General features: G+C 45.2%; 1 protein-coding gene across 5 annotated transcripts in view; it reads right to left on the bottom strand.

Annotated features, from left to right (window-relative positions):
• The window catches only part of FGGY (FGGY carbohydrate kinase domain containing), a 417013-nt gene that overhangs the window by 80859 nt on the left and 309721 nt on the right, over positions 1-26433 (bottom strand). For 4 of the 5 annotated variants that reach the window (XM_023515082.1, XM_012807209.2, XM_023515083.1 and 1 more), the window contains exons 12-14: positions 17133-17207; positions 10265-10385; positions 4316-4410 (exon numbers count right to left, since the gene is read on the bottom strand). In XM_023515082.1, the coding sequence (XP_023370850.1) occupies positions 4316-4410; positions 10265-10385; positions 17133-17207 (291 nt within the window). The remainder of the gene's footprint in view (positions 1-4315; positions 4411-10264; positions 10386-17132; positions 17208-26433) is intronic. The other variant, XM_023515085.1, reaches the window with a different exon arrangement.

The following is a 26433-nucleotide window of genomic DNA, read 5'->3' as shown; positions in this document are numbered from 1 at the left end:
CAACGCCCGGCTATTTTTTGGTTGCAGCCGTCATTGTTGTTTGGCGGGTCCGGGCTGGGGATTCGAACCCGCCACCCTAGGTGTACGTGGCTGGCGCCCTAGCCGGTTGAGCTATAGGCGCCGAGCCGTGAAACGACTTCTTGTTTTATTTTTCCTTGTATTTTTTTAAGCACCTTCCTACTCTGTGCTTAGAAAATGTAAGATGGTGACATGTCATAAACTTATTTTTTCCAGTTTGTACATTTTCCAGGACCTGGGAGCTCGAAGCAATGTTACAGGATATTCCCAATTTCTATTATAATTAATTATTTTTCAAGATATTCAGAGTTACACAGGATCGTTTTGTACCATACTGTTGCCAGAGACAGTGAGGTGACCAGGTGGAAAGGTTAACAGAGGTCAGGACAACATGGATGCCACATGTCTATGAGTAAAAGACGGGAGCTGGGCTGCCTTCCTCGTGTGCCCTCCCACCGGCTCAGCTGCTGCACTTTTCCATGAGAGCATCATATCCGTGGTTTGAGTCCCTATTGTTCACTAAGCAGCAGATACAGAGATGACCAACTTACTCTCACGAATACTTTTCCTTAAGAAGATTATACTCTCTAGTGAAGACAGTTTTTGAAAACTACTAAAAGGTAAATAGCCTTTCTGAGGAAGGGTATTATCAGCCATTCTATTCCTTAGAATAGACAGTATCAGTACCCTTTGTGATATCCTAATTTGAAAAGGAAGAAGTAGTAGATTTTACATGTCTAAAGAAAGTCAGAGCAGGAAAGGGCCTGGGAAGAGAGGGAGGGAGAAATTAAGGGACTATAAATGGATAAAAGAGCCAAAGGTGGAACCTAGGAATTGTCACCATGTTTCAAAATTTGCAATAGCAATGAACCTTGTAGTTGTTAATAATACCCCACCAGAAAATTTTATCTGTTGTTATCTCTCCCTTTACCTGATCAAACTCCTCGAGAATTGAAATACAGACAAGTTTTCAGTAGCTGGAAGTAAAATCCACAGCAGTGGATCCATTCTGATCCATTGGAATCACCAAAAAAAAAAAAAAAAAAAAAAAAAGCACAGGGCTCTACCCCTGGCTAAAGTATCTGCTCATGGGCCTAGGAAATTGCGACACTGTCTTCCCAGGCAGATAAACCTCTTTCCTGGATCTGCAGGCTGGGTCCTCTGGGATCTCCTTCTTACATCTGAAGGAGATGACTTTGGCTGGATCCAGCAAAGTCCTCCCATCTAAATCAGAAGGGAAGTCCTCTATCCAACCACCAGATGCGCTGTCTGTGGGAGACAAAAGCTCTGGCCCGTGGAAAGGTTACGTAGCTACAAGAACTGCTCAGTTTTCTCAAAGGAAGGAACAGAAGGCACCCTGCAGTCTAACCCAGGATCTTTGAAGCTCAAAGAAAAGACTGTGTGGAAGCTCAGGTTGAAAAACTCAAATTATTGGGGGAAAGCAAGTGTGTTTTGCCTCACCTGGCCAGAATCCTGAGCTGACCCCAGGCCTGAGGCACACAGGTTGACTCCTGGTCTTTGTAGAAGGGGAGATGAAGCCAAGTCTATGTCCATTTACATTTCCAAAGCAGTTTTGAACATAATCATTCTAAAAATGCTGAGTATACCTGGGAGGTCACTGGACCTTTCCAAGGCTCTTCTTTTCAACACAAGGGGCAATTATTCTCATTTAAACATATTTCTTTTCAAAAGAAAAACAAAACAAATAAAATAAGAACCCAGAGAAGGTAAATGACACTGTCTGAGGATGTGCAAGAAGGCACAGAGCTCAAGACCACGGGGATTCCTCGCGGAAGTGATGTCTGCTGGGAAGTCAGGGCAGGCACATACTTCATGAGGTTGAAAAGGAGACATGAGGTGGCCTTAAGAGGGTGTGAGGCGGGCAGCTGCTACTCAAGTCATCAGTTCCAATATATAATTTACCAAATCTTAAATTCTGTTTTAGAAGATTAAGAGGAAATCTCGAGTAGTGAAGATGTCAGTGTGGTATTAAGTTCAGTTTCCAATTAGGGAAAGATGTGAGTAGAATTTCCTTGGAGCTGGAAATGCTAGTTTGGGCTACAGACGATCTCTTGATTTGTGACTGATGCCATTTCTGTTCAGAAAATATACCTTTTGAACATGTAGGCAGTCAAAACATGTCTTTAAAGAAAAAAGAAAAGAACTCAAACAAATGAGGAAAAGACTGATAATCAGGATAGGATACAGATTCAGTGAGACCTTCAGTTCAATTCTGCTTTTGATCTTACTGATAGCCTTGGGCATCCTGCCTAAAATCTGAGTCTTGGTTTCCTCATATAGAATATAAGGAAACGAATATCTATCCCATAAGTATCAAAATCAAGTGAAGTGTCTTATTCAGCTCAGGACACCATAAAAAAATTAAATCCTAAACTAGGTGGTTAAACAAGAGAAACTAATTTTATCAAAATCTAAGGTTAGGCTGCCAGCCTGGCCTGGGTTCTGGTGAAGGCCCTCAATGGCTTATGACAACCAACTGCTTGCTGTCCCCAGGTGGCAGAGAAAGAGACTTCTCTGGTGGCTCTGCATAGACGGGCCCATAAGACCACCTTGAGGGCCCTCCCCTTACGGTCTCATCAAACCTTAATTAATTCCCAAAGCCCCATCTCCAAACACTATCACAATGGAGGGCAGGACTTCAACAAGGGAACTTCGAGGGGGGATACATTCAGTCCATAACTTGAGGTAATTTACACAGGGCCTCAGTCAGCATTGCTGCTGTTTTGTGTTAGATAATATGTCCCAGGAAGGACAAGACATCTAGTTGTGGAAACATCTTCAGGAGCTGACACATTAAAACAATTGACAATTCATTGGCATTTCAACAATAAATAAATATCTCCATGTGATGATTTTGAGGGAAAAAACAGAAGATCCATAAAAAGTTGAGAATTTAACTATACCATCTTTATTTAAAGACTCAATTGAATCATGAGTAGATTCAATTTCTTGGAAGATACAGTTCAGGGTCATTAGTTTCCGAGGATTGGATTGTGTGTGGTGTACCATGTTTACCAAAACACAGCACAAAAAGCATCAGTCCTTTGCATCTGCACCACTTCTAACTGTACCCTTGGGTTTCGCAAGTTTTTCTGTTTCTCTGTTGCCCAATCCTGTGGCCCATGAAGGGTTGTTACAGGTATTAGGAAGACTGCACAAAAGCACCTAGCACATCAAAAGGTCATAAAAATGGAGCTCTAATTACCAAGCTGCTGGTGGAAAATCTGGCCTTTAGTCTTAACCTGGAGTTCCTGGGAGAGTCATTTCAGTTCTCTGATTCTCAGCTGAACAAACATCCTATAAATTCTCAGCTGAGACATGGAAGTCAGATTTCTGGGTTCGAGCATTTCCTGGATGTTTCAACATAGGTCAAGTTATTCAAGTTTTTTTATGCCTCAGGTTCCTCACCTATAAAATGAGAATACTAGCGCTGTTGCAGAAAATAAACAGGGACAGTGTGCTGTCAATCATCATTACAGACAGAGATACGAGCACAGAGGAGCGCGGTTGGGTCCCCTGAGCTGGGAGGCCATCAGCCAGGTGTGGAGCCCAGGTGATCTAACACCACAGCCTGTGCCTTTAAGTTTTATATTTACTCAGTCTTTTTAAAAATTATTATTTCAGCACTCCAAGCCTCTCCACAAGCCATGCATGTGCAACATCTTTCGCAATTTGGTGGTAGGAAAAGGTTTGTCTCTCACCAGAAACTAGAATGTTTCCCCTTTTTGAAAATTGAGAATTACACCATTTATCATGTGTTCTTTTTGTCTTGGCTGCCAGGAAGCTCAGAGCCAAATTATTTCATTTAACTGCAGTCACCAAATTGTTTCCTTCTTCCTATATCTTTGTCCCTTCATTTCCCTTTTAATTTCTTCTTAACTAACATTTTCATTTGCAATATGGAAAGTGGTGGGGTTGACATGAGCAAATAAAATCGGAAATATACATTAAAGATTGTAGTTTTGAGCCTTATCTGTTTCACTTGTTCAAAGAAAAATGGTCAACAAGAAACTGAGAAGAAGTAATTTAAGGACTGTTTTAAAGGAGAAAAAAGAAAAACAACAGAAAAACAGAATGGCCAACACTAACAGAGGCCAAGTCAAAATAACACTGCAATAAATATGTCTGAGGCCAGAAGTGTTTGTGCCTCCCCTGGCTGGAACCTATCATTTCTTAATTATATCCTGTGTGTGTTTTGCAAGAAGTGAGCTGCTGTCAGGAGGAAGGATGGCCTCAGACAGGAGAGGGCCCGGCCCGCCCCTCGGTCCTCACATACCTGCACAGAAGCGAAATCCCCCGAGGCACAGGCACCCAGAATAGCAGCACCCACAAGAACAGATTCCACTTCTTGTGACAGGACCACAGGCATGCCTGAACAGGACAAGGCCACACCTCGGTTAGGGAGCAGGGCCCGGGGCAGTGCGGGCAGCCAGCAAGCAGCCCCGGTGTCGAAAACACCTGACGTCAAAGCAGCAGCAGGCACCCCCTTCCCGGCCCCCCACAGGTCCCTGTTCCTTGTTCCCTGGGATTACCTGCTCTACGAAACTCCAGGGCCTGGGCCTGCTGGTGTGGCAGCCAGGGGTCAAGGGAGCTGACCCCATAAATATCAACTCACGAGGCCTCAGTGCCCAGGTTCACCAGGCTTCTGCCGGTGGCTACCTGCCATTTGGTTCAAGTTCAGTTCAACAATTGTTTCATTAAGTGCTTTGCTGGCCCAGGGACTACTGAGATGAGTCAGACTCTGTCCTGCTATGAGGGTCTCGGAGGTGAGATGGGTCTATGTAGGGGGCTGGCTCTCTCACTGAAAGGTACTGAGAGAATGGGAGTAGCAGAGAGGGTGGCTTCAGCCCTCCAGGGCTTCCTACACTCAGAGTGGGAGCCACAGCCCTTACAGGGGCTGACAAGGGCTGCCTCCGGGACCTGCCCCCCCTTCTCTACACTGATCTCCTTGTCCCCTCCTGCCACGCTGGCCCAGCCTTCCCGGCTCCTTCTTGAGTGGCTTCAGTGCCCCTGCCTGTGCTGTCCTGTCTGGACACTTCCTCCCAGACATCCATGGGTAACTGCCACCCTCCTTCACGTTGCCTTCCTAGCCTTCAGATCTCAAACTATGATGTCCCCTCCACGCTCCTGCTTGCCCTCTATGTCCTCCTCCCCTCCCAGGCTGTGCTTTCCTCACTCAGCTTGTTTAGTATTTGTCTTTCCTGCCAGAACCTAAGCTCCCTGGGGGCAAGGGCCTGTTTTTGCCACTGCTGGAGCCCTGTCATTTGGACCAATACCTGGCACAGGGCAGGGATTAAATGGTGAGAGAAGGGATTTCTGGGGAGTGGTCATTCCAGTGGTGATAAGGACTAAGCAGGCATTGAAGGGCCAGCAGAGGCCCATCAGGCAGGGAGAAGCCCTCCATGTGCCAATACTCAGAGCTTGAGGGCTCATGGTGGGTTTAAGATTAATAGAAATAGGGTGGCACCTGTGGCTCAAAGGAGTAGGGCACCAGCCCCATATGCCGGAGGTTGCGGGTTCAAACTCAGCGCGCGAAAAAAAAAAAAAGATTAACAGAAATAATTTGGGATTCTTAGGATTTCAGTGTGTGTGCATCTGTGTATAGCACACACATGCGGGCACACATCTGCTAATCAGGACGTGGCAACAAACTCCACACAGGTAAGATCTGTGATGTGAAAACTTCCTCTACTCAAGGCATAAAAATTATGATTCCAAAGACTCGATTTCTCTTCCTATGTTGCCTGGGAAGACTTCCCTGACGACCTGTCTACCTCCCATCACTTTCGCACTCATCTCCTCCATACAGGGCTGCCCTAGACAAAGGGGGCAAAGCATAGAGTATCACTCAGGGACATTAGCTGCGCTCACCCCCCAGCACTGGGCCAGGGGGTGGGCCCCTGCTGACAAGGTACCAGGTGGGATTAGGGGTTGTAGGACTCAGGCCTGGGTTTGTCTCCTGGTTCCACTAGCTCGGTCTTTCAGCAAAGTCACTTGTACTCTTGTAGCGCTGGGTTCCCTACATGCAAAATGGGGATGATGGTAAGACTTAGGCAGAGGTGTGCTGCGAGGATTAGTGAGACACACTCCCTGGCCATGGTAAGCCCTGGCGAAACGGCTGCTGCTCTTGTCAGAATTAATGTCCGTGTGTGAGGTCCCTGCACATATATTCCACCAGTGGGGAAGGGACAGGGCAGGACCCCATCAGCCACCTGGATGATCCAGGGCACTGCAGTGTCCCAGGGACGGCACAGACATGAGTGTGACTGTTCCCACCCAGGGTAGCACCTCCAAACACCACTCACTTCCCAAGCCCTCCTCATGCTGTCAAAGCCTGAGGGGGAGGGGCTACTTGCAGTCCCGTCTGCCTGGAAGCCAGAGACCAACCTGAACCTGGGGGTCCCTCATCAGCTCTTGAGCTGTACCCCAAATGCTCGGGCACCAGACTGCCCGGGTGTAAGCACTGGCTTCCTCATTGACTTAGCTGTGTGATTCTATGCACGTTAACTAACCTTTCTGTGCCTCGGTTTTCTCATCTACAAAATGGGGTTAAAATTCCACCTACATCATAGGGTTGCTGAGAGGATTAAAAGTGCTGTGATAAGTATGGGATTTAAAACAGTGCTTGACTTAGAGAAAGCACAAGCTGTCATGACTCTTAAAGTCTACCTTACCTCTGAAGTCTCTCCGCACACCTATTACCCTGGGTAGAACCAACCCACTCCTTCTGTTTGCCAGGCAGACCGATCCCATCTCCTCTCCTCCTACCTGTCCTGAGCGCTGGGAGACTGGCCTGTGCACCGCCCCACCCTCCCATCCTTGACTGAGCTCCTTGTGGGCTACCGTCTTCCTATGCCACTCAGTCTCAGGGTGGTGCTGGTCCCTGCCTTCATTCCTGCAAGCCCAGGGGTGAAAACAGTGTTAGCATCCCCAGGGTACTTACTGGTTGTCTGGGTTTCCTACACCTGCCCAAACCTCTGTAAACAGAGTCTTTATTCAGTGTTTCTCCAGTTAACCCAATTAAAGTGGGTCTCTGTTCTCTGCCTGGACTTGATACTGATGCCTCTGTCCCCTGGGTCTCCCCTCTATTCTCTTATATTGGTTATAAGACCAGGGATACTCTTTCTGTGTTTTATAACAGACCTCCTGGCAGGGCATTATTGTTCTTTGTATTCCTGTGCCAAGCTCAGGACTTGGCAGGCTGGTGTGCTCAGAGAAGGCTTTTGAGTGAATAAATGAGTGAATAAATGATTAAAATAATGAATAAGACAGGAGGAGGGAAACCCCTACTGAAACTGCCAGTACTAAAAACAAAATTCAGATGAAGGAACATTTAGTCCCAAGTAAGTGGGGGAAACGTACAATTACTTAGTACACACCAAGTATTTTTTGTAACCACAGTTAACTCAGTGGCCAGGGTACAGGGAGGTCCTTCCACACCATGTAGACATCTTCCAAGCTGGCAAAGCCCTCTTTTTCTTGCTTGTATGGAGCAGTCTGTTCCCAAAATGACAGAGACTCACTTACAAAATATTAAACTGTCTTTTATTATTATTATTTTTTAATCAAACACACCTCCTCCTCTCTGGCACAGTTCTGCCTGGAGGGCAGAGTGAACTAACATTTATCGCTCAGCTACTTTAAACTGGGCAGAGCTTGGTGCTCACCAACTTGTCAGCAGGCATGAGCTGGGTAAGGAGATGATGACACTTATGATTTCCAGAGGAGAAAACTGAGGCTTACAGAGACATAACAACTTGCCCCAAGCCACTGGGGCTAGACTCCTTTTTCCAGTATTCCACACTATCAAAAAAAAAAAAAAGACTTCCATATTCCATGTGTCTTTTTTACACGTATTTCTGAGAATCATAAGTTACGAGGTCCAAGGTAACCCACGTTCTCCCTGAGTCTTTCTCTGTAGGAAAACTAGAGCAAACACAGTGTTTAAGGCACCAAAGCCACTACCTATACACGGGCTGTTGTGTGCGTGCCATGTACAGGGACAGATGCTAATGTGTTCTTTTCTCTGAGCCTGAGGAAGGAGAGGAAGAGGGCAGCCTTGCTTGGAATGTGAGCTATTTTATCTGATGCATTAATGAGTTTAACAGAACCCCAAGCATTCAAAGGCAGATGCACTTTGCCATCACTTGTCAGTCACAGGCTTCCAAAGGCAGAGGAATTCCAGGCCAAAGAAAAGGTCCCTTTGTCTGGAACTGTAACTGGTCCGTAGTGAGAGACAAAGGGTCCAGTTTTAACCCGAATCCAAATAACGATTAACAGCCTTTTCATTCAACAGGCTGGAGGAGAGTGGCTTCCAAAGCAGAAGTTTCTGCGCCGCTGCCGCACCCCTGCTTCTGAGTCAGCTGGAACAGAAGGCCTGCAAGATGACCCATTTTTACCAGGCCAGAGCCGGGTGTCAGTCAGTGCCTGGGGCCACTTCCAGCTGCCTTGCTCTGGGACCCTGTGCCCATTCCCAGGGGCAACTTGTCGCTCAAAGCCGACTCTCCTCTTCCCTCCTGCACTAGGTAGGAAGTCTTTCTGGCTTCAGAGTAGAGGTTTGAACCTTACCTGAACTAGCTAGCTGATTTTTAGATAAAATGTATATAGTCTTTCTCCTGGGGAAAATTATATGATAATCTTGGTTCCTTTTAGGTCTTTGCTCTTTCTGCTTCAGAATGGTCTGCTTCTAAGTCTGGATGCCTCGGAAGCGTGGGCTTACCATCAGATGGGACAAATGGGCAGAAGAGTCCAGAGATGGGGGCCTGCAGCACAGCATAGAGGCCCCGGGTGCCCTGCCTGGGTTCCAATGCTGGTCCTGCCCCTTCCTGGCCCTTGACTTCAGAAAGTCACTTAATTCACCTCCCTGATCCTTAGTTTACTTGTCTGTAAAATAGGAGCATCCAATTCCTGCCTTTTGTTAGAATGTGAGGGATAAATGTATACTGAGGGATTCATACTGACATGGTATTTGGTGCTTGGCCAAACGGGGGCATTTCTGTACTTCATGTCCTTATAGCGCCATCCGTAGCCTGCAGGCTTTTCTTACTGTCCTCAGAGTTGTATCTTAGTCTGCTTGTCTCTAAGATGAGGGAAGTGATTTGTTTAGTTTTCAACTCATAATGTACAGAGATCACCCATGTCCACACATTAGACATGTTTCTCCCATCTGCAGAAACATGTGTGGTCTGGAGGGAGAGAGGGATGTGATGGAGTGGAGGGAGGGCCAGAGGTACCAACCTGTCCAGCTGCCATAAGTGAGGAATCCAGGGGACAGGAAGGGACATGATGAGTGAAGGCCAGGGTAAGGTATGCTCAGATGAGGCTGGAGTGAGGGTGTGGGCAGGGATGGCCCTGGCCACCTAGGGATGGGTCCGGGGGGGGGGGTGTGTGGACATTAGTCCAAGGTGATGCTAGGGAACAAGGAGCAAAAGGGGTGAGGGCACCGGATCCAGAGAGATAGAGCTTCAGGCCAGCCTCTGCAGCACCCGCAGGCCTCTTGCCAATCAGCCCCTTCTTTGGAGCCTGGGGGCTCTGCTAAGGGTCCTGCCCTGCTATTGTCTGCCAGCATCATAAAGAGCTCAATCCATAACTCCAGACTCCCTCCAGCTAGATCATGATCCCTAATTCTGATGAGTTTAGAAGGAATCACAGAATCTTGGGGTTTCAGGGCTTAAATTCCCCAGTTTGCAGCCAGCCTGGTGGCCCCACAGCATCTGGGCTCTGTGTTCTTCTTCGAGACAGCTTCCGAATCAGTTTGACCAGACCACATGCCTCGGGCCATTGCTGGTCCCAAACTAGGTAAGGTGTCCCCCTGTGCTTCCATAAGACCCATGCACTTTTCTCTTGTCAAACTGTATTTGTCTGTTTGCACTTTGGCTTCCTCAATAGACTTGGAGCTCCTTGGGATAAGAATCAAGTCTTATTCATCTCTGTATCTCCAACACTCATCACAGTGCCTGAGTCAGAAGGGGCACTCAGAAGTCTTACATAAATGAATACATTACGGTACAGCCCTTGCCTGCCTTTCTAGCCTCATTTCTCATCGTCACTCAATAGCTGGATACCCACAGAAGTCACTTTTCCCATCATTCATATAAAGACTTCAGAATTACCTTGAAAATTTGGCCCACTCCCCATTTCCTCCTATCCTTATTATGCCCAGCACATGGCTATACCCATTTGCTGTCAAGCCTAAATTGGCCTTCTCTCCTCCTCCCCGACTTACCAGTAATATCTGCATGCATTTGCACGAAAAGGGGGTTCTTGCTCAGGCCTCCACACAAGAAAAGAGTGCTGATAGAATGGCCTGCTGCCTCCATGGCCTCTATGATGAAGCGGGTCCCAAACTGAAAGGGAAACGCAGAAGAAAGCATCAGTATGGCACTGGCAGTAGATGGCAGGGAACATTCACCAAGGGTTTCCCCAGTGGGAGGCACGCTCTGAGAACTTTACATACACTGTCTCAGAAAGCTGGGGCTCATAATGTTGCCTGTGATCACACAGCTAATTAACTCTCAGAGTGGGAATTCCAACCTGGGCCCGACTGAGTCCCAAACCCTCTTAATTACTATACCATTTGCTTCTATCAGTAGTTACACAGCGCTGACAAAAACAGTAGACGATGTCAAACACAGTTTGTATTAGCACAGTTTATTCAAACAAATATTTGATGAGTGTCTCCTGTGGGTCCAGCCCTCTGTGACATGGGAAAGGAGTCATGGCAACACACTCTGAAATTACCGGAGTCAGTGTTACCTGGGTTAGTCTTCCTTCAATAAATGGGAACTTACAGACATTTTCCTTAGCAAAGGCACCAAAAATTCCAGCCACAGACATGGCAAAAAGTGCATAAAAATGGTGAGACTCAAGGCTTCCAGCTGACCAAGGGCCAGTAGTGCCCTTGGTACCACTTGAAACCAGGTAGGGATTTTTCTAATGATAAAGCTTCTGAGCCAGAATCCCTTCCCACTCAGTCCTTAGTGACCTGGGAAGATGCAGAAATCACACGTTCCTGATGGGTCAGGGCTGCACCGTATTTCAGCCTTTGTGTCTTAACCTCTTCCTAACATGTGCGGTCTTGCCAAGTTCACCAAACTCAGTAAACATCACTGTCGTGTGAGAAGAGGATACTATCTTAGGGTCATGGAGGTAAATCTCAACACATAATTCTTTAGTTTTCGATGGGATATTCAAGTAGCTGAAAATCACTATTTTTTTTTGAAAGTTCAAGAAACTATAAGTTCAGACATCATTTAATTAGGGTTAGGATTACAAACAAAAAATGAACTGTGATGTGGCCTAAGGACCCTGCTCTCCCACCGTCCGCCTGTATCACGGAGAGCTCAGTCCACGCCTCTGCATTCCCTCCACCTCTATCATGATCCCCAACCTCATGAGCTGCGAAGGAACTGCAGAATCTCAGGGTTCTGTGGGGACAGCCACATTGTGCTGTTTGAGAAGGTGGCTTCGGAGAGAAATAAGGAAGGGGACTCTGTGGTGGATGGAAAGCCCTTGATACACTTAGGTAGGGAGCAATTCTGGTAGATGGAGAAGCTCCTAGGTATGGACATGGGAGCATTTTGGTAGCAAAAGTAAATGGCAGGGAACATTTAGTAAGTTTTGAGAGTGAACTGCTAAAGCAAAGGGAAGAGAAAGTTAGGAGAGATAAGAAAGCAGATCTGGGCGGCCAGAGAGGGAATGACCACCAGGAAGCAGGCGGCATATCTTATCTGGGGCTGGAGAAAAGACACAAGCCAGTATCACAGTTCTTAGAGAAAGTGTGCAGAGTGGGAGAAGAGGTAGTTTAGCTTGAGGGTAAAAAGGATCAGAAGCTTGGCCACAGTGAGGAATAGAGTTTCAAGAGTCAGCAGAATGTTGCCCTGATCCCTAGCCCCAGGTGGGTGGCGATAAGGGCAGATGAAGCCTCCTTTGATGAGGTTGTCTGGAAAGCTGTCCCCCCAGGGAGGGGGTGCAAGTGGTCAGAGGGTGATCTGGGGACCACAGGACATGACATATAAATTGTTCTGAAGTAAATGATGAGAAACAGCAGTAGTCCAGGGGCAAAAGGCAGCCTTTCTAGCCTAGAGGTCTTTGAGGGTTTGTTGAAGCTATTCACGAATCTGGTAAAAATATGGATTAGGGAAAACTTGGGCCCTCCAAAGATAGTCCACAGATGTAGTGTGTTAAAAAAAAAGAAAACATATTGTACCATATAAGGCGAGATCCTGCTTGCTGACTATGGCTGATTATTCCCAGATGTTCTTTCTTAAGCTTTTTGGGGGGTCATGAACCCCCTTGAGAATATGACAAAACCTACTGACCTCCCAGAAAAAAAAAAGATGAAACCTCCCATGCAAAATAGTATTATAGATAATTTTAGATAGTCAACAGATGCCCTTACATCCAACATGGATCATTTTGACGCTGATGGATTCTAGGCAACCCCAGTCTACTCTGGGGCATGAATCTGTTGTGCCTAAAAGTATGAGTGCTGAATTAAAAAACCTCAATCGGCACTCAGGCACTTCACATACTTTTTTTTTTTTTTTGCAGTTTTTTTGGCTGGGGCTGGGTTTGAACATGCCACCTCTGGTATATGGGGCCGGCACCCTACTCCTTTGAGCCACGGGCACTGCCCTACATACTTTTTTTGTACCTAATCTTTCTGGGACTCAACTCTCATTTTTAAAGTAGGAATAATAATAATACTATATTCATTCAGTTAAAAATTCTATGTATTGCCAGAAATCTTCCAATGCAAAAAAAAAAATTAAAAGTTTCATCCAAGACTTGATAAAATACAGAAATCCCTACCTCACAACCTTGCTGCTGCAGGAGCATAAGAACACCTGGCACACGGAAGGAAGGTGCTTACAAATGAGAGCTATTCTGGCCATCAGCTACATCCTAGGCACCCTGCTATGTGTCTAAATGTCATCTCCAAGCTTATGGCAAATGCAAAAACTGCCTACTGTTATCCTCACTTAGGAGATATATAATTTATCTAAGGCACTATGGTTTGTATGGCAGGGAGGGTATGTCTCCTAATTTGTATGGAAATGCCATGCAAATCTGATATTTCTGACATTTCTAAAACCAGGGACATAGGACCATGATCGATGAGCAGTCCTGACACAAGGGAAATACAAAACACATTTCCTGGGAAAGGACAGAAAGGATGTGAATACAGGCACTCCCCTGAGAGGGGCGGTGACAGCCTGTCTCTCCCGGAGTCGCACTGTGGGCTAGACCAGAATTTCCCGCTCAGCCAGCACTTTGTTACAGGGCATTCCCTTCTGGTGTCCCAGACTGCGCTCTGTGTAACGCTCCACCCTACTGAAATGCCCCACCAAAGGGCTTTGCACAAAAATGATTTTGTGCTCACCTTTCTGGAAAAAATGTTTTCACAGAGAAATTTAAATTAAAATTAGGCTATTCCACAGGGGATGTAAAGGACCAAATGCAAATCAAGGGACTTCAAATGCAAATAGTACTTTTTTTAAGGGTCTGTTCTGCAAAGACACTATAGATGTGCACTCTGTGGGTAAACTGGGTGGTTGACAGGTCTTTCAATTAAGGGTGATAGAGAGAATTTTACTTTGTGGCAGGTTTGCACAGTCCCAAGTTAACTTCATTACAATTTCCCTTTAATTTCCTTCCACCCCTACTAAATGCCAACCATAGATATTACTACAGAGAAAAAGGAATTTTTAACTCACTACCAACAAATAGATGCTAGGGCAATACTCAGGGCCAATGAAACAAAATGATTTTTTTTCCAGGTTGACCATTATGTTAAAAGATCTGTTGACAGACACTAAAAATGTACATTTTTGCTAAAAGATCAGACTGAACCCCTCCCCATTCAATTGACTCCACAATAAAGCCTTATCAAAAAAATTCTGTCTTAAAATGCCTTTCCTCTGTGGTATTATTAAGACAGCAGACAGAATAAATATGATAGCTTTTAATACATGTACGGCCCATTAAATACAAGATCGATTTTCCAAGTGTGTGGTAGTTGGGAAAATGTAGATGGCTGTTTTTTTTTTTCCCCCTCTCCTGGCTGCATTTGGTTTAACCTCATTTATGCTTTCCTGGACTTCTGCTGCTGGTATTCTTAACAGGAAAGGTACTTCTGTGAAATAATCCCAGGCTACATTATTGATGCTTTCTAAGATGGGTTAAGTATAAACCTGTTCTCTGGGATGCCTGCAAGCTTATTTCATCCACGCCACTCTTACAAACAGATCCAGGGAAAATGCAGCATGGAAAGCAGAAAGGACAGGAGGCCGGGAGTGAGGCAGAGAGAGGTTCAGATTCTAACCCCGGCACTAGCTGTCTGTGCTCCGCAATGGTCTCCCCATCTGTGAAATGAGAACAAACCCATCTATGCACAGCGTTATTGCTCTAAGCTGCAGGTAGGTGAGGCCCTCTGCTCAGGGCTGACACAAGGTCAGTGTCCGCTGAAAGATGATGGTCTTTACCCTCGTGTGCTGTTGCCCCCGCCAATCACGTCTGACCATGTCCTTCATGTCCTCTTAGCATGCGCTCAGAAAGACAAGCATTATACAGCCCTGATCTTAGGACCAGGGTCATTTGTTTCCATGTGAGGGATTCACTCTGTTGTAAGACTTTTCATACAACAAACCAAATCAGAGAGTAAAAGTTCCTCAGTACAGTCATGTGTCACTTAATGATTCTGAGAATTGCATCATTAGGTGATTTTGTTACTGTGTGAGCATCACAGACCCAGATGGTGCAGCGCACTTCACACCTAGGCGCCTGGTGCAGCCCATCACCCCAAGGCTGGGAACCTGCACGGTGTGTCACTGTGCTGAACACTGTCCAAGGCGTCCAGCCTTTTTCTTCTCTGCTGCACACTGGCAGAGTAAGAGTTGTCCTGGGCCACACATTAAATACACAAATACTAACGAAAGCTGATGAGCAAAAAAAAAAAAAAAAGTGCATGCTTTTCATGATATCAGACACCCAGATAAGGGGAACAGGTCTCCAATAATCTGCTACGGGTTGGATGCCCTGCATAGGTAACTGTAACAGGATGGTGAGCGTTTATGTATCTGAATACATATCTAAACACAGCAAATGAGGCATTCTATTCTTACAGGACCACAACTATACCTAGGATGTGTAGTCTCGTATTTCAAATATCTCGTTTTATTTTAGAAATTTGGGTTCAAATCCCAGAGCCACCATGTACCAGGGGTGTGATTCTGAGCAAGTCACCACAAGGAAGTTCGGGTTCCTAATACGTGGAATGAGGATTATAATCCCTACTTCATAAACAGGGTTAAATCAAAATAAAGTGCATAAAGTATTTAGCACAGTGCCTAGTGTATAATAAATGCCCCAATTCTGTTATTTATTATTACCACCACAATCATCGTCATTTTGTTATCTTTTAAGTAGGATCACTAAATACTATGATTTATACTTTCCTTTTCCATCTTCATCTTACTATCAATTTCCTCCCTTTTGACATGTCAGAATCCTCTGTTTTTGATTCAATGCATGAAGCTGTCGGATTTCACTGAACTGGCCAAGCTATTAAATCAATAAGAAAGCTGATTTAAGAAGATATAGTCAAAGTAGTCTATAATCTAAAAGCATTATTTAATAAATTTCACTAATTTCATAGTCTCATGCAGTTGTAATAAAGAAGGTATATTTCTTTAGGATTATGAGTATTATTATTATTTGGAAGTCCCATTCTCTATTATACGTGGCCCCTGGAGGATTCTGAGAGTTAAATATTAACCAGTACAATGTAAGCATTCTAAACTGTATATGAAATCAGCTCATTGTACCCCATAAATGCACTAATGTATACATGATCTACCTCTTTATGATTTAATAAACCCCCCCAAAAAGCTCTTCTGTTGGTGATGTGAATAAATATGCATGTAGTTCTATTATTTAAAGTGATGAGGTTATGCAAGAGTAATTAGATGAAAAATGTTTGTTTAAATAGGTGTCACTGAAAAATAAGTTTTGAACCAAAATTTAGAGAGGTGATTTTTCCTTTCTGTTGGCTCCCATTCTCTTTCTGGAAGTGGCTAAGCCTCCCTGCATTAACTGTTATTTGGGGGTACTGCCCTGCTCTGAGACTCTGAAAGCCACTCTACAAGCCTTAGAATATGTACATATGCACAACCTTTCGTATGTGTTTTCAGTACACCCATAGGTCACCTCTAGAGAAGAAGATTCTCTAGACAATGTTTGAGCTTTTAGAATTTTGTTTCTATTTTTGACTTTAGACCAGTGGTTCTCAACCTGTGGGTCAGGACCTCTTTGGGGTCTCCTGCATATCAGATATTTACATTACAATTTGTAACAGTAGCAAAATTACAGTTATGAAGTAGTAACAAAACTAATTTTATGATTGGGGGTCACCACAACATGAGGAACTGTCTTAAAGGGTCATGGCATTAGGAAGGTTGAGAACCACTGGTTTAGAAGCTCCTACTAATTTAGATTTAAATTTTCCCCTTCCTCCCCAACCTCTCACTTAAGCAGCTCATTATCTAAAAACACACAGCTTCGGAGTGGTGCCTGAGGCTCAAAGGAGTAGGGCACCGGCCCCATATGCCGGAGGTGGCAGGTTCAAACCCAGCCCCCAGCCAAAAACTGCAAAAAAATTAAAAAATAAAAAAAACCACACACACAGTTTCATGTTGTAAGGAAGGCTACTGTTTAAAGGAACCCTACAATGAATCCTTTTGCAAAGGGGATGATTACCTTGTGCCTTATAAATTTGGACATTTTTAACACCAACTTTTCTTAATGCAAGCATACATGGCAACTGCTGGCTTGCGTCTACTTAATTAAATTTAGAAGACAAATTAGATAAATGACAAGTATCATGTTCAAAGACTAACTCCTTTCAGCGTTTAGTTATGTGTAGGTCTTGGTTAAGACAGGTAAGGATCTTCAGCAACATTCTAGACATAAGGCATCTCCTTTTTAATTAAGAATCTCTGTCATAAAAGCATGTTATGTGTCTGGGTGAATATGTGGCATAGAGCGTGTTGACAGCCCTAAGTCTCACTAGAAATATCATTACAGTGTCTTACAGCAATGGCTTGAACTGTGGCCAGGTAGAGGATGGCAAGATCATCGAGGTCCTGAGACAGTTTCAATCCTGTGACCTGTAGGGACGGGAAAAAAAAGGAAGGAGATGGTCAAAAGGAGATGCCACGGATAGAGATAGTTCCCATGAAACACGTTCAGAAGTGTTTTCTTGCTGAAACAAGTTCATATGCAAATCCCCTTTTTGTGAGCTGAACGTGAAATGCCTACTAAATTGTTTAATCTCCAGACCTGGGAAAAATGATCCCTTTCTACCCCAAAGAAATTGCCTTGTCCTTAGATTAAACCAAAACAAAACAAAATAAACGGTGCAGGAAGATTGTATTTGATACTTCTTAGTATTTAATTAAATATATTTCTTTAAAAAAATACCCTTTCATACAAAAGCTATTTTCTGTGGCTTATGAGAAATGAACATATAACAGCGGCATTCTAGTACAAGATGAGTACTGAGTTTTCTACTGAGTTCTGAGTTTTGCTACTGTCAGAATTCGGGGTAATGCTGCCTATGCAGAGTTCAGGGTAAAGTAATATGTCTCCTATACATCAGATACCTACAAGGGGATAATTTAGAACCTGTGGCTTGTAAGGGAATCCCATTCAAGTCATTGGGAACATGTGCTCATGTGGAATACGTCAGTCTTTGAGCCGTTCTGGAACTGAACAGGCTGGTGGACGGGGACGCCTTCCAGGCTCGCTTCCAGGCCCACAGTCACTTCCCCCACTCATCAAGGTATTTTCAGGACACATCTGGACATGAAAGCTGCCGGTTTCTCCAGCCGAGACTATGGGCATCGACACGGCAGTTCACTTTAGACTCGCATTATAAAGTTAACCCCCCTCGGTTCTCACGGTGCACGCGGTCCTGCGCTCAGCCAGGCGTGGGCATGCAGGCTGCATCAAAACAGAGCAGTGAGTGGTCTCCTGAGGGCCTGTCCTTCATCCTCTCCAGCCCCATTTGTCATCATTATTCTCTCCAGATTCTGCCCCCAACTAGGACAGGCCTATTGCAGGGTGCAGACGCCAGTTAGTGGCCCACATCAGAAACCTGGGCCTTCTTTCTTGAGTTCTCCCTCCCTTACCCACATTTAATCAATCAGCAAGTCTTGCTTTTCATCTCCCCAAACTCTTCTGAATTCATCTCCTTTCTTTATCCTCACAGTCATTCACCACCTCAACTCAGACCCACTGTTAGGCCCTTCCTAACTACTGAGAAAATCCCTGAGTAAACCCCCCTCCCTAACTGTGCTCCTCTCTGCAACAGAGTCACACCAAATGCCAATGTGCTCCTGGCCCCCCTGGTTCAACCTCTCCCCGCCCTCCTTTCCTCCTTTCACAGGGGGATGGCTACCACCTCCTGCCCCTGTCCTGGGCTGGCCTTCACCTCCTGTCCAGCCTCTCTTCTTGGCCTTCCTCACTCAGCATCACACACAGCCACTTCTGAATTACTTGCCTCACTCTGGTCACGAGGGGATTCTTAAATTCAGCAGAGCTCTCTGCTGACAGTTTTTCTTGGGAAGTAACTGGGCAACTGGATGAGAACGGTGGCTTTCAATTTAACACACAGAATGACAGAAAATTTGAATAAGATACCAGAGGGAAACTCTGGGGATGCATCTTCCCAGGTCAGTAACTGTGAAAGAACAGCGCTCAGAGGGTCCCTGGAGAGCTAAAGGCTGCAAGAGTGCTGGAACTAGGTGAGGACGCACACCCCACGGACATTTCACAGGTGAGGAGGTACCCTGCCTACAGGAGCATAGAGAACAGACCCCAGAGCCTGACAGACTCCGTCTTACTCACTGACGCACCTCTGATGCCTATACCGGGCCTGGCTCATCATGGACGCTAAGTTACTAGTGCTGAAGGTGTGGATGAGTAAATTGGACAGTTCAATTCTCCTTTCCTCCTCTCGGACTCCACTCTCTCTAGTGTCCTCTCCTTCTTTGTTGAATTCTACAATTACAGCCGGGTGATATTTACTGCCTCAGCTCCTCACCCATCCACAGAGGAGGGATGTTCTCATCACATCCCAAAGAAAAGGGCACTGGGAGGCACGTGCCCCATGCCCACCCCTCCTGCCCCCACACTTATCCTTCCTCATCAGAGGAAGTGGGGTCTCTGTAGCCCATATACGGCCTTTGTGTCAATCAGAAAAAGGCACCCCCCTCTGGGAGAACAAAGTGTAAAAAGGCACAGAGTAAATAAATAGGATTTCAGGCCAGTCACCCTGAGGTCTGCCCCTCAGTACCTGTGATGTGGCAGGCAGGGGCCCTGGGGTGGTGACGGTCAGTCCTGTTGGCTTCTTTCCCTCTCCTGTGCTGGCCGCTGCTGTTGGTCTACCAGGCAAGCGGACGGGCCCAGCTCAGAGCATCCTGCAGGGCCAGTCTGGGAGGCTGCCCCTTTCTGCCTTCCTCAGTCTGGTCATCAGAGAGTGGGTCAGGCCATGATCAACAGATGGGTTCTGAAAACCAGGCTTGGGTGATTTGTGATGGGGACAGGGTGAAATGTGGCTTTGTATGTAAGATGCATTCCTATTTTCAGATGAAAAAAACTTGAAGCTTAGAGAGATTGCAAAGCTCATACACTGTCCTACAGCTAGTGAGATTTAAACCAGGTGCCCTACTCTAAAGCTCATCCTTTCCACTTATATACACTTCTCTTCTAAACTCAAAAATCCTGGCATTTACATAAACATTTCATACCTATAATCTCAGATGTTGAAATTATGCATTTTTCAGTGGTTTCCATTTGGGGGGCCTATTGTATCTGGCTCTCACACATCTCTGAATATTAATTATAAATGCTTTATCTTATAGTTCTCCTCATTGCACAATAACCAAAATAAATTAAATATGCTTAACACTGCAACTCTCTCTTGGGCCTTCCCCACATATCTGACAGTTTTGCTTGAACATTCAAAATAGGCATGTGCACATCTCTAAACACAATCCTTACACTCACACTCCCTCCCCACTTCCTCTTAACATCTCTAAACACAATCCTTACACTCACACTCCCTCCCACTTCCTCTTACTGGGGTGACCATTCAACCCTCAGCTGGGCTACTGGCTTCGCTGGCCCTTCCCAGCCTTTTTAGCCATTGTGAAGCTGGGTCTTCCCTGGGACATCGTTGACAAACCCAGGACACTGCCACCACCTCCCTTCCAAGATGGCTTCCCGGGTCCCAATCAGCCTTCTCTGCCATTCACGGGGTAGGTGTGCTGAGAAAGTCCCGTCCTGGACCAGCTACCCTGAGGTCTGCCATATTTGGGAGATAATCACATGGGCTTGTGGCCTTACTGACCATCCACTTTTCTATAGCCTCCACCTGCATATCAGTGTGTGTCCAGGAAGCAGGGACCCCAGACTGAGCATCACGTTTCAGGGGCAGGGCTCTGGTGTAGCAGGGAGGGAATGTGGAAACGGCCCCATGGGGAACTGTGTTTGCTTCCTCCCATCTGACGCTGAGTACCTACCCCATCTTGATCCAAGCCTTCTAGAATTTCCCCCCCGATTACGTCTCCTCTCAGGGATAGCTGTGTTTGTTTTCTTTATCAGAAAAAGGGAAGCTATGTCACTCACTCTGTGTTCCTTTATCTATAGTTGCCAGCAGGCGGAAGAGTTACAATTAGTGCCCAATGACACTGATCATCTCGTTCTCAGTTTCTGGGGGAAAAGTTATCTTCCCCTTTCTTCTCTATGATTTCTAAGCTCTGGAGGCATTGGAAACTTAAAGAAGGGCCCATGCTCTGTTTTTGCTTGAATCCCAGTGCTTTTTGGAAGTTCTAGGTGTCTGCTGGGGAATAAGGGAGTTAATTTCAGTTACATCACACTCCTCCTCGCTCACAGATTCTTACTGATCGAGGATAGCAGCACCAGTTACATTAGCAATATTGTTGTATAAGGCATGGAGGTTCCCACTAAATGCCAACATGGGAATGCATACCTCGAAGTATTATTGTGGGGGTTAAATGAGAGATCGTTTGCAAATGAGGCATTTATCTTTAGTAAGCTGTATTCACTCTACAAGAGATAGATACTCCCCAACCTCTTACATTGCCAACAAGGTACACACAGGTGGCACTTAATAAATTTTGTTTATTCCTTTCTCTTAAAAAATGTTCATTCCTTCTCTCTTGAATTTCATGAAAGGCTTTATCATATTCAGTTATTGGGTTATATCAACAAAACAGCTCTGTCATCATGCTATGGGTACCCTGAGGGTCTTAACGAGGGGCTCTCAAGCCTAGTGCTGTCCAGTGTGAGGAAGCTGGGCCAGAAGTTGATCATTAGCACTGGCATCATGTCAGAAGTATAGACATGTAGGGGTGTGGAGAAGCAAAGAGCCTTTGATGAGTGCTCAGGGATAGGACAGTGGGGGACCCACTTGTAAGGACTCCTTGGGGAAGCCTTAGTTCCTATAAACATACATACTTCCATCCACTATGTAAAAAGCACAGCCAGATGGCCACTCTTCACTCTGGACTTCAGCTGAAATCTTGCTGCCATTCAGTAGCTGTTTAAACTTAGACATATTTCTTACTCTTTCCTGGGATCCTACTCCAGATTTGCTGAACCTTTGTTGTAGGCCCAATAATTTGCATTTTATCAAAGTGTTAATGCATAATGAATTGTGGGAATGATTGCTCTAAATCTTGATATTATGAATTGTAGGCTCACAGGCCCTAAGATAATAATAAATATATCTGTAATTAGTTAAATATTTTCCTTCCCAATTGTTAAATGAATTGAAGTGATTATACATATATGTTAGTAAGAAAAAAGGGCTTAGGAATAGTTCCCCAAGGGGTCTCTAAAGATTACAAAAGACAAGAAAATGAGATTCCCAAGTCCTGAGATGTTCTAGGGTCATCAGAGCTTGATGAAGGTACCCAAGGCTCAGGGGAATGACTTGGAAGCTTTCCAGAACACAGCAAAAGTGCTGTTTGTTCAGTTGATAGTGAAAGTGAAGCTTACGGGCAAGGCAATGAGGAGAATCCGAGATTTATAGGAGACCTCTGGACTGCACGGAGAGATTGGAGGAGGGGTCTGAGAGAATAAGCAAGGTGGAAGAGAAAGGGGACAAAGCTTCCAAGCAATTTAGAAGTTTCAGTGTCAGGAATCTGGGCTAACACTTGGCACTGCCAAACCCATCCAAATCTGAGAAATGCAGAATTCTAAAGATGTCTCCTCGAGATTCCTGCCCCTTGGCTGTTCAGTCAAACACTAATCTAGGCACTGCTATAAAGGGACTTGGCAGACAGAATCAGTTACTAGCCAAGTAAACTTAAAATAAGGAGACTACCCTGGATTATCCTGCAGGGCTCAGGGTAATCACATGAGCCCTTAATAAGTAGTAGAAGAGGCAGGCAGAAGAGTTACTCAAGATATATAGTGGAAGAGATGAGGCAGAAATGGAAGTCACAGACGTTAAATCATGAGAAGGACCTGATGTGCCACTGCTGGCTTTGAACATGGTGGTGGGGACAATGAGCTGAGGAATGTGGGTGACCTCCAGAAGATGAAAGGGAGCACCGGCTGACAGTCAGCAGGAAATAGGGACCTGAGTCCTACGGCTGCATGGGACTGAATTTGGCCACCAACTTGAATGAGTTTGAAAACATGTATTTCCCAGATCTCCCAAATAAAGCCCTTAGTTTTAGTCTTGTGAAAACTGGAGCAGAGAAACCAGAAACCACTTCTGGCCTACAGAATGGGGAGATAATAAAAGTTAAGCCGCTATATTTGGGTAATTTATTACAGCAGTAGTATTGTGACTAGATGATGGGTGGACACTCTCCCTCATGACTTTATTCCATTGGTGAACTGTGCATTCGATACCACACAACAGGAGTTCACTCACTGGCTGTCCAAAGCAGCAGGCCCAGCATCCCTTTGTTTGCATGGGCCCTGAGGCTGTAAGTCTAAGTCATTTGGATATGCTCACAGATCAGTGTCCCAGAGCTGTCTGAAAACATGTCTGGCCCCTATTTGCTGTTTTTCACCCTGTCTTGGGTCTGCACACCAGCCTGGGTCCTGCCCTTGGTCCTCTGGCCTTCGTTCCTTCCCACCGTCAATTCTCTGAGCCTTCCCAGCAGATGCCACCTGATCTGTCCCTCATCCTTTCACCATGCACATCACCTTGGTAAATACTCCTGCCTGTGATCTATCCCCTGGTTTTACCTGTCATTTGGTGTACATAGGAGAGATAAGAAGCATTAAAAGAAAAAAAAATCTTTGTGACAGAATTAAAAATGTCACTAAATGAGGAAGAAATGTAGGACACATTAAAAAACATAAAAGAGTTTTTTATTTTTAGTTTCTCCCCAGAGAAAGTCAGTGACCCACCTTTGAACTGTCTGGTTTCAGTCCCACTTACCCTTTTCCCTCTGGGTAAATTACTCAAACTCTGAGATTCAGTTTCTTTCTTCCATTAAATGGAGCAATGACATTATCTTACCAGGTTGTTGTGATGGAGGTCGACAATGTGTGTAAACTCATGGGGTGTCTAACCTTTTTCTCTTCTGCTAGACATTGGAAGAATAGTTTGTTCTAGGCCACACATTAAATACACAATCACTAATTAAAGCTGATGGGCCCCCAAAAAGGATATGTGCATAGTTTTCCTAATATCCGACACTATAGACAAGCAAAACAGGCCACTATAGACAAGCAAAACAGGCCTCAAGTTATCTGCATATAGCCCAAGGGCCGCAGGTTGGGCACCTGTGAGAGCATCTGCCCTGCACATCAGGTCCCTGAAAAATGGTAGTTATTAAACATCACAATGCCAGTTGGTAAATTAGTCACTTCAGTAGGAAAATATACTGTCAGAGAAACAGTTAAATGATGGTGAAGACAGTAAGCTTTGTACAGGATCTGATTTTTCATAAGCAAAAGTATGTAAAAAAAATGGTTGAATAAAACAGTGTTAATAACAATGTCTACAAAATCATGTCAAAGAGCCCACATGTTTCCAAGGCTTTTACATGTGTCACTCAGAGGCTGCCCAGGAGCACCCAGTGCTGTCATCCACCCCTCCTCCTGAGGAGGAGCCACAGGGGAGGATGCCCATGCTCTATGGCGCTTTTGCATGCACTATTGTGAGTTGCTGACTCTGCCCACACCTGGCTGTCAGGGAGGCCTCCTCTAGCTGGGCTTCAAGTCCCCAGGAAACTAGCTAAGATCGCATCATGCTCTGCCCTGACTCCCCCCAGCACCCACGTGCACACTTGCCCCAGGCTTGCTCTAAGAGCCGCTGGAGCAGCATGCAACCTCCCCAGCAATTTAAGGAACATAGGCCTGAGGTTAGAAGTCATAGCTCTACAAAAAAAGCAGAAAATAACCCACCATTCTGGGTAGTATTGCACTTTAAAAATGAACCAGAGAAAACAGATATCAGCCAGGTGTGGTGGCTCATGCCTATAATCCTAGCACTCTGGGAGGCCAAGGTGGGTGGATTGCTTGAGTTCAAGAGTTGGAGACCAGCCTGAGCTAGAGCAAGACCCCATCTCTAAAAATAGCCAGGTGTTGTGGCAGGTGCCTATAGTCCCAGCTACTTGGGAGGCTGAGGCAAGAGAATAGCTTAAGCCGAAGAATTTGAGGTTGCTGTGAGCTGTGATGTCATGGCACCCTACCAAGGGTAATGAAGTGAGACTGTCTCAAAAAAAAAAAAAAAAAAAAAAAAAAAACAGATCTGAACCAAAGGTGAATATATTGTGTTTGGTGTATTTTCATGGTCTGATATGTCTCCAAGGTAATTTGCTTCTTTCAGTGGAAATTTCAGCAACAAACAAAGAAAAAACCCCACCATAACTAAAAGGTCATATCAATTTGCAAACAGAAACTGCTCATATATACAAGAAGGCAAGAACTCTTTGAAAATTCTTATAACACAGCCAGGAGCAGTGGCTCATGCCTATAATCCTAGCACTCTGGGAGGCTCAGGCGGGTGGATCTCTTGACCTCAGGAGTTGGAGATAAGCTTGAGCAAGAGGAAGACCCTCATCTCTACTAAAAATAGAAGAAAAAGCTGAGTGTTGTTGTGGGTATCTGTAGTCTTAGCTACTTGGGAGGCTGAGATAAGAGGATTTCTTGAGCCCAAGAGTTGGAGGTTGCTATGAGCTATGATGTTGCCACAGCACTCTACCCAAGGTGACAGAATGAGACTCTGTCTCAGAAACAAAAACAAACAAACAAATAAACAAAAAAACCCCAATCCTACAATACTATTTCATAAGGTACATCAGATTTGAGTTCCCTGTTGTGTTAATGAGAAAACTGAAGGCCAAGGATTTAAGTACAGCAATCGATCTCCAGACTTATGTAACACCTGCTTCCTGTGAAGAACCAAAGGATGGCTCAGCTCCACTAGCTGGTTGGTAGTGACTGGTGACTCCAGTCAGTTCTGGGGCTAAGGTAGAGGGCCTGAAGCTGGCTTCCCAGAATCCAAAGGCCACATTTAGAATGTTGTTGGCCATCTTATAAATGTGAAAGTAAGGGCCACCAAGCAGGACCCACATATGCAAAGGCACGTGTTACGCTCTCTATCCAGAGTGTGCCCACCGTAGTGCTGGGACCTCCCTTTGACTCTGACAGCAATCCCACAAAGAAGCCTGGGTTGTTCCTGCTGATTGATGAGCAGAGTGGCCACGCAGAGCTAAAGATCACATACTGGGACATTTTAAGCCACATTCAAATACAGGTCTGATTTTGAACCCAGGCTTCCCTTTATTGCTTCACAATGGTAAACAACATCCAACTGACGATTCAAAATAAAAACCACCCCCCCAAAATGCCTAAAACCTGCAACTATTCCAGTGTTGAGTAGTTAGTTTCACTCATCTTTATGTGTGAAGATGTCATTCTTTTATTAAAAGCAACTTTTGGCTTTGTCTTGTTTTGAAAGATCCTAGAATCAGTCGTGTCAAATGTTTTGAGACTATTGCTACCGAAGCTTCTGCTTCTTTTAGAGCATCGTACATGCAGCCCTCAGCATGGAAGGGAGAAATGTCTGCAGAGGTGGGTTCTCACCCAGGTGTGCTGCGGAGTTGCCTGCCCCTAACCTCCACCGCCTCTTTTTAGCCCAGTGCTGCAGATAGACGCTACATCACCCAAAGCAAAATGACACAGCTTGTCACATGACAGGAGCCAACAACTGCCAGAACAAAAAGAAAATGATACTATCACACCCAGAATGAAAAGACTCCTGGGCTCTCTATCCTGTTCCTCCTCATGACTGTAGGCACCCAAAGTGGAAGACTTTAAAGCCCGGTGAACCAGGGA

Source organism: Otolemur garnettii, unplaced genomic scaffold (genome assembly GCF_000181295.1).
Source record: "Otolemur garnettii isolate 467f Iridium unplaced genomic scaffold, OtoGar3 scaffold00066, whole genome shotgun sequence".
NCBI lineage: Eukaryota > Metazoa > Chordata > Mammalia > Primates > Galagidae > Otolemur > Otolemur garnettii.
This window is presented reverse-complemented; position numbering and strand designations above follow the sequence as displayed.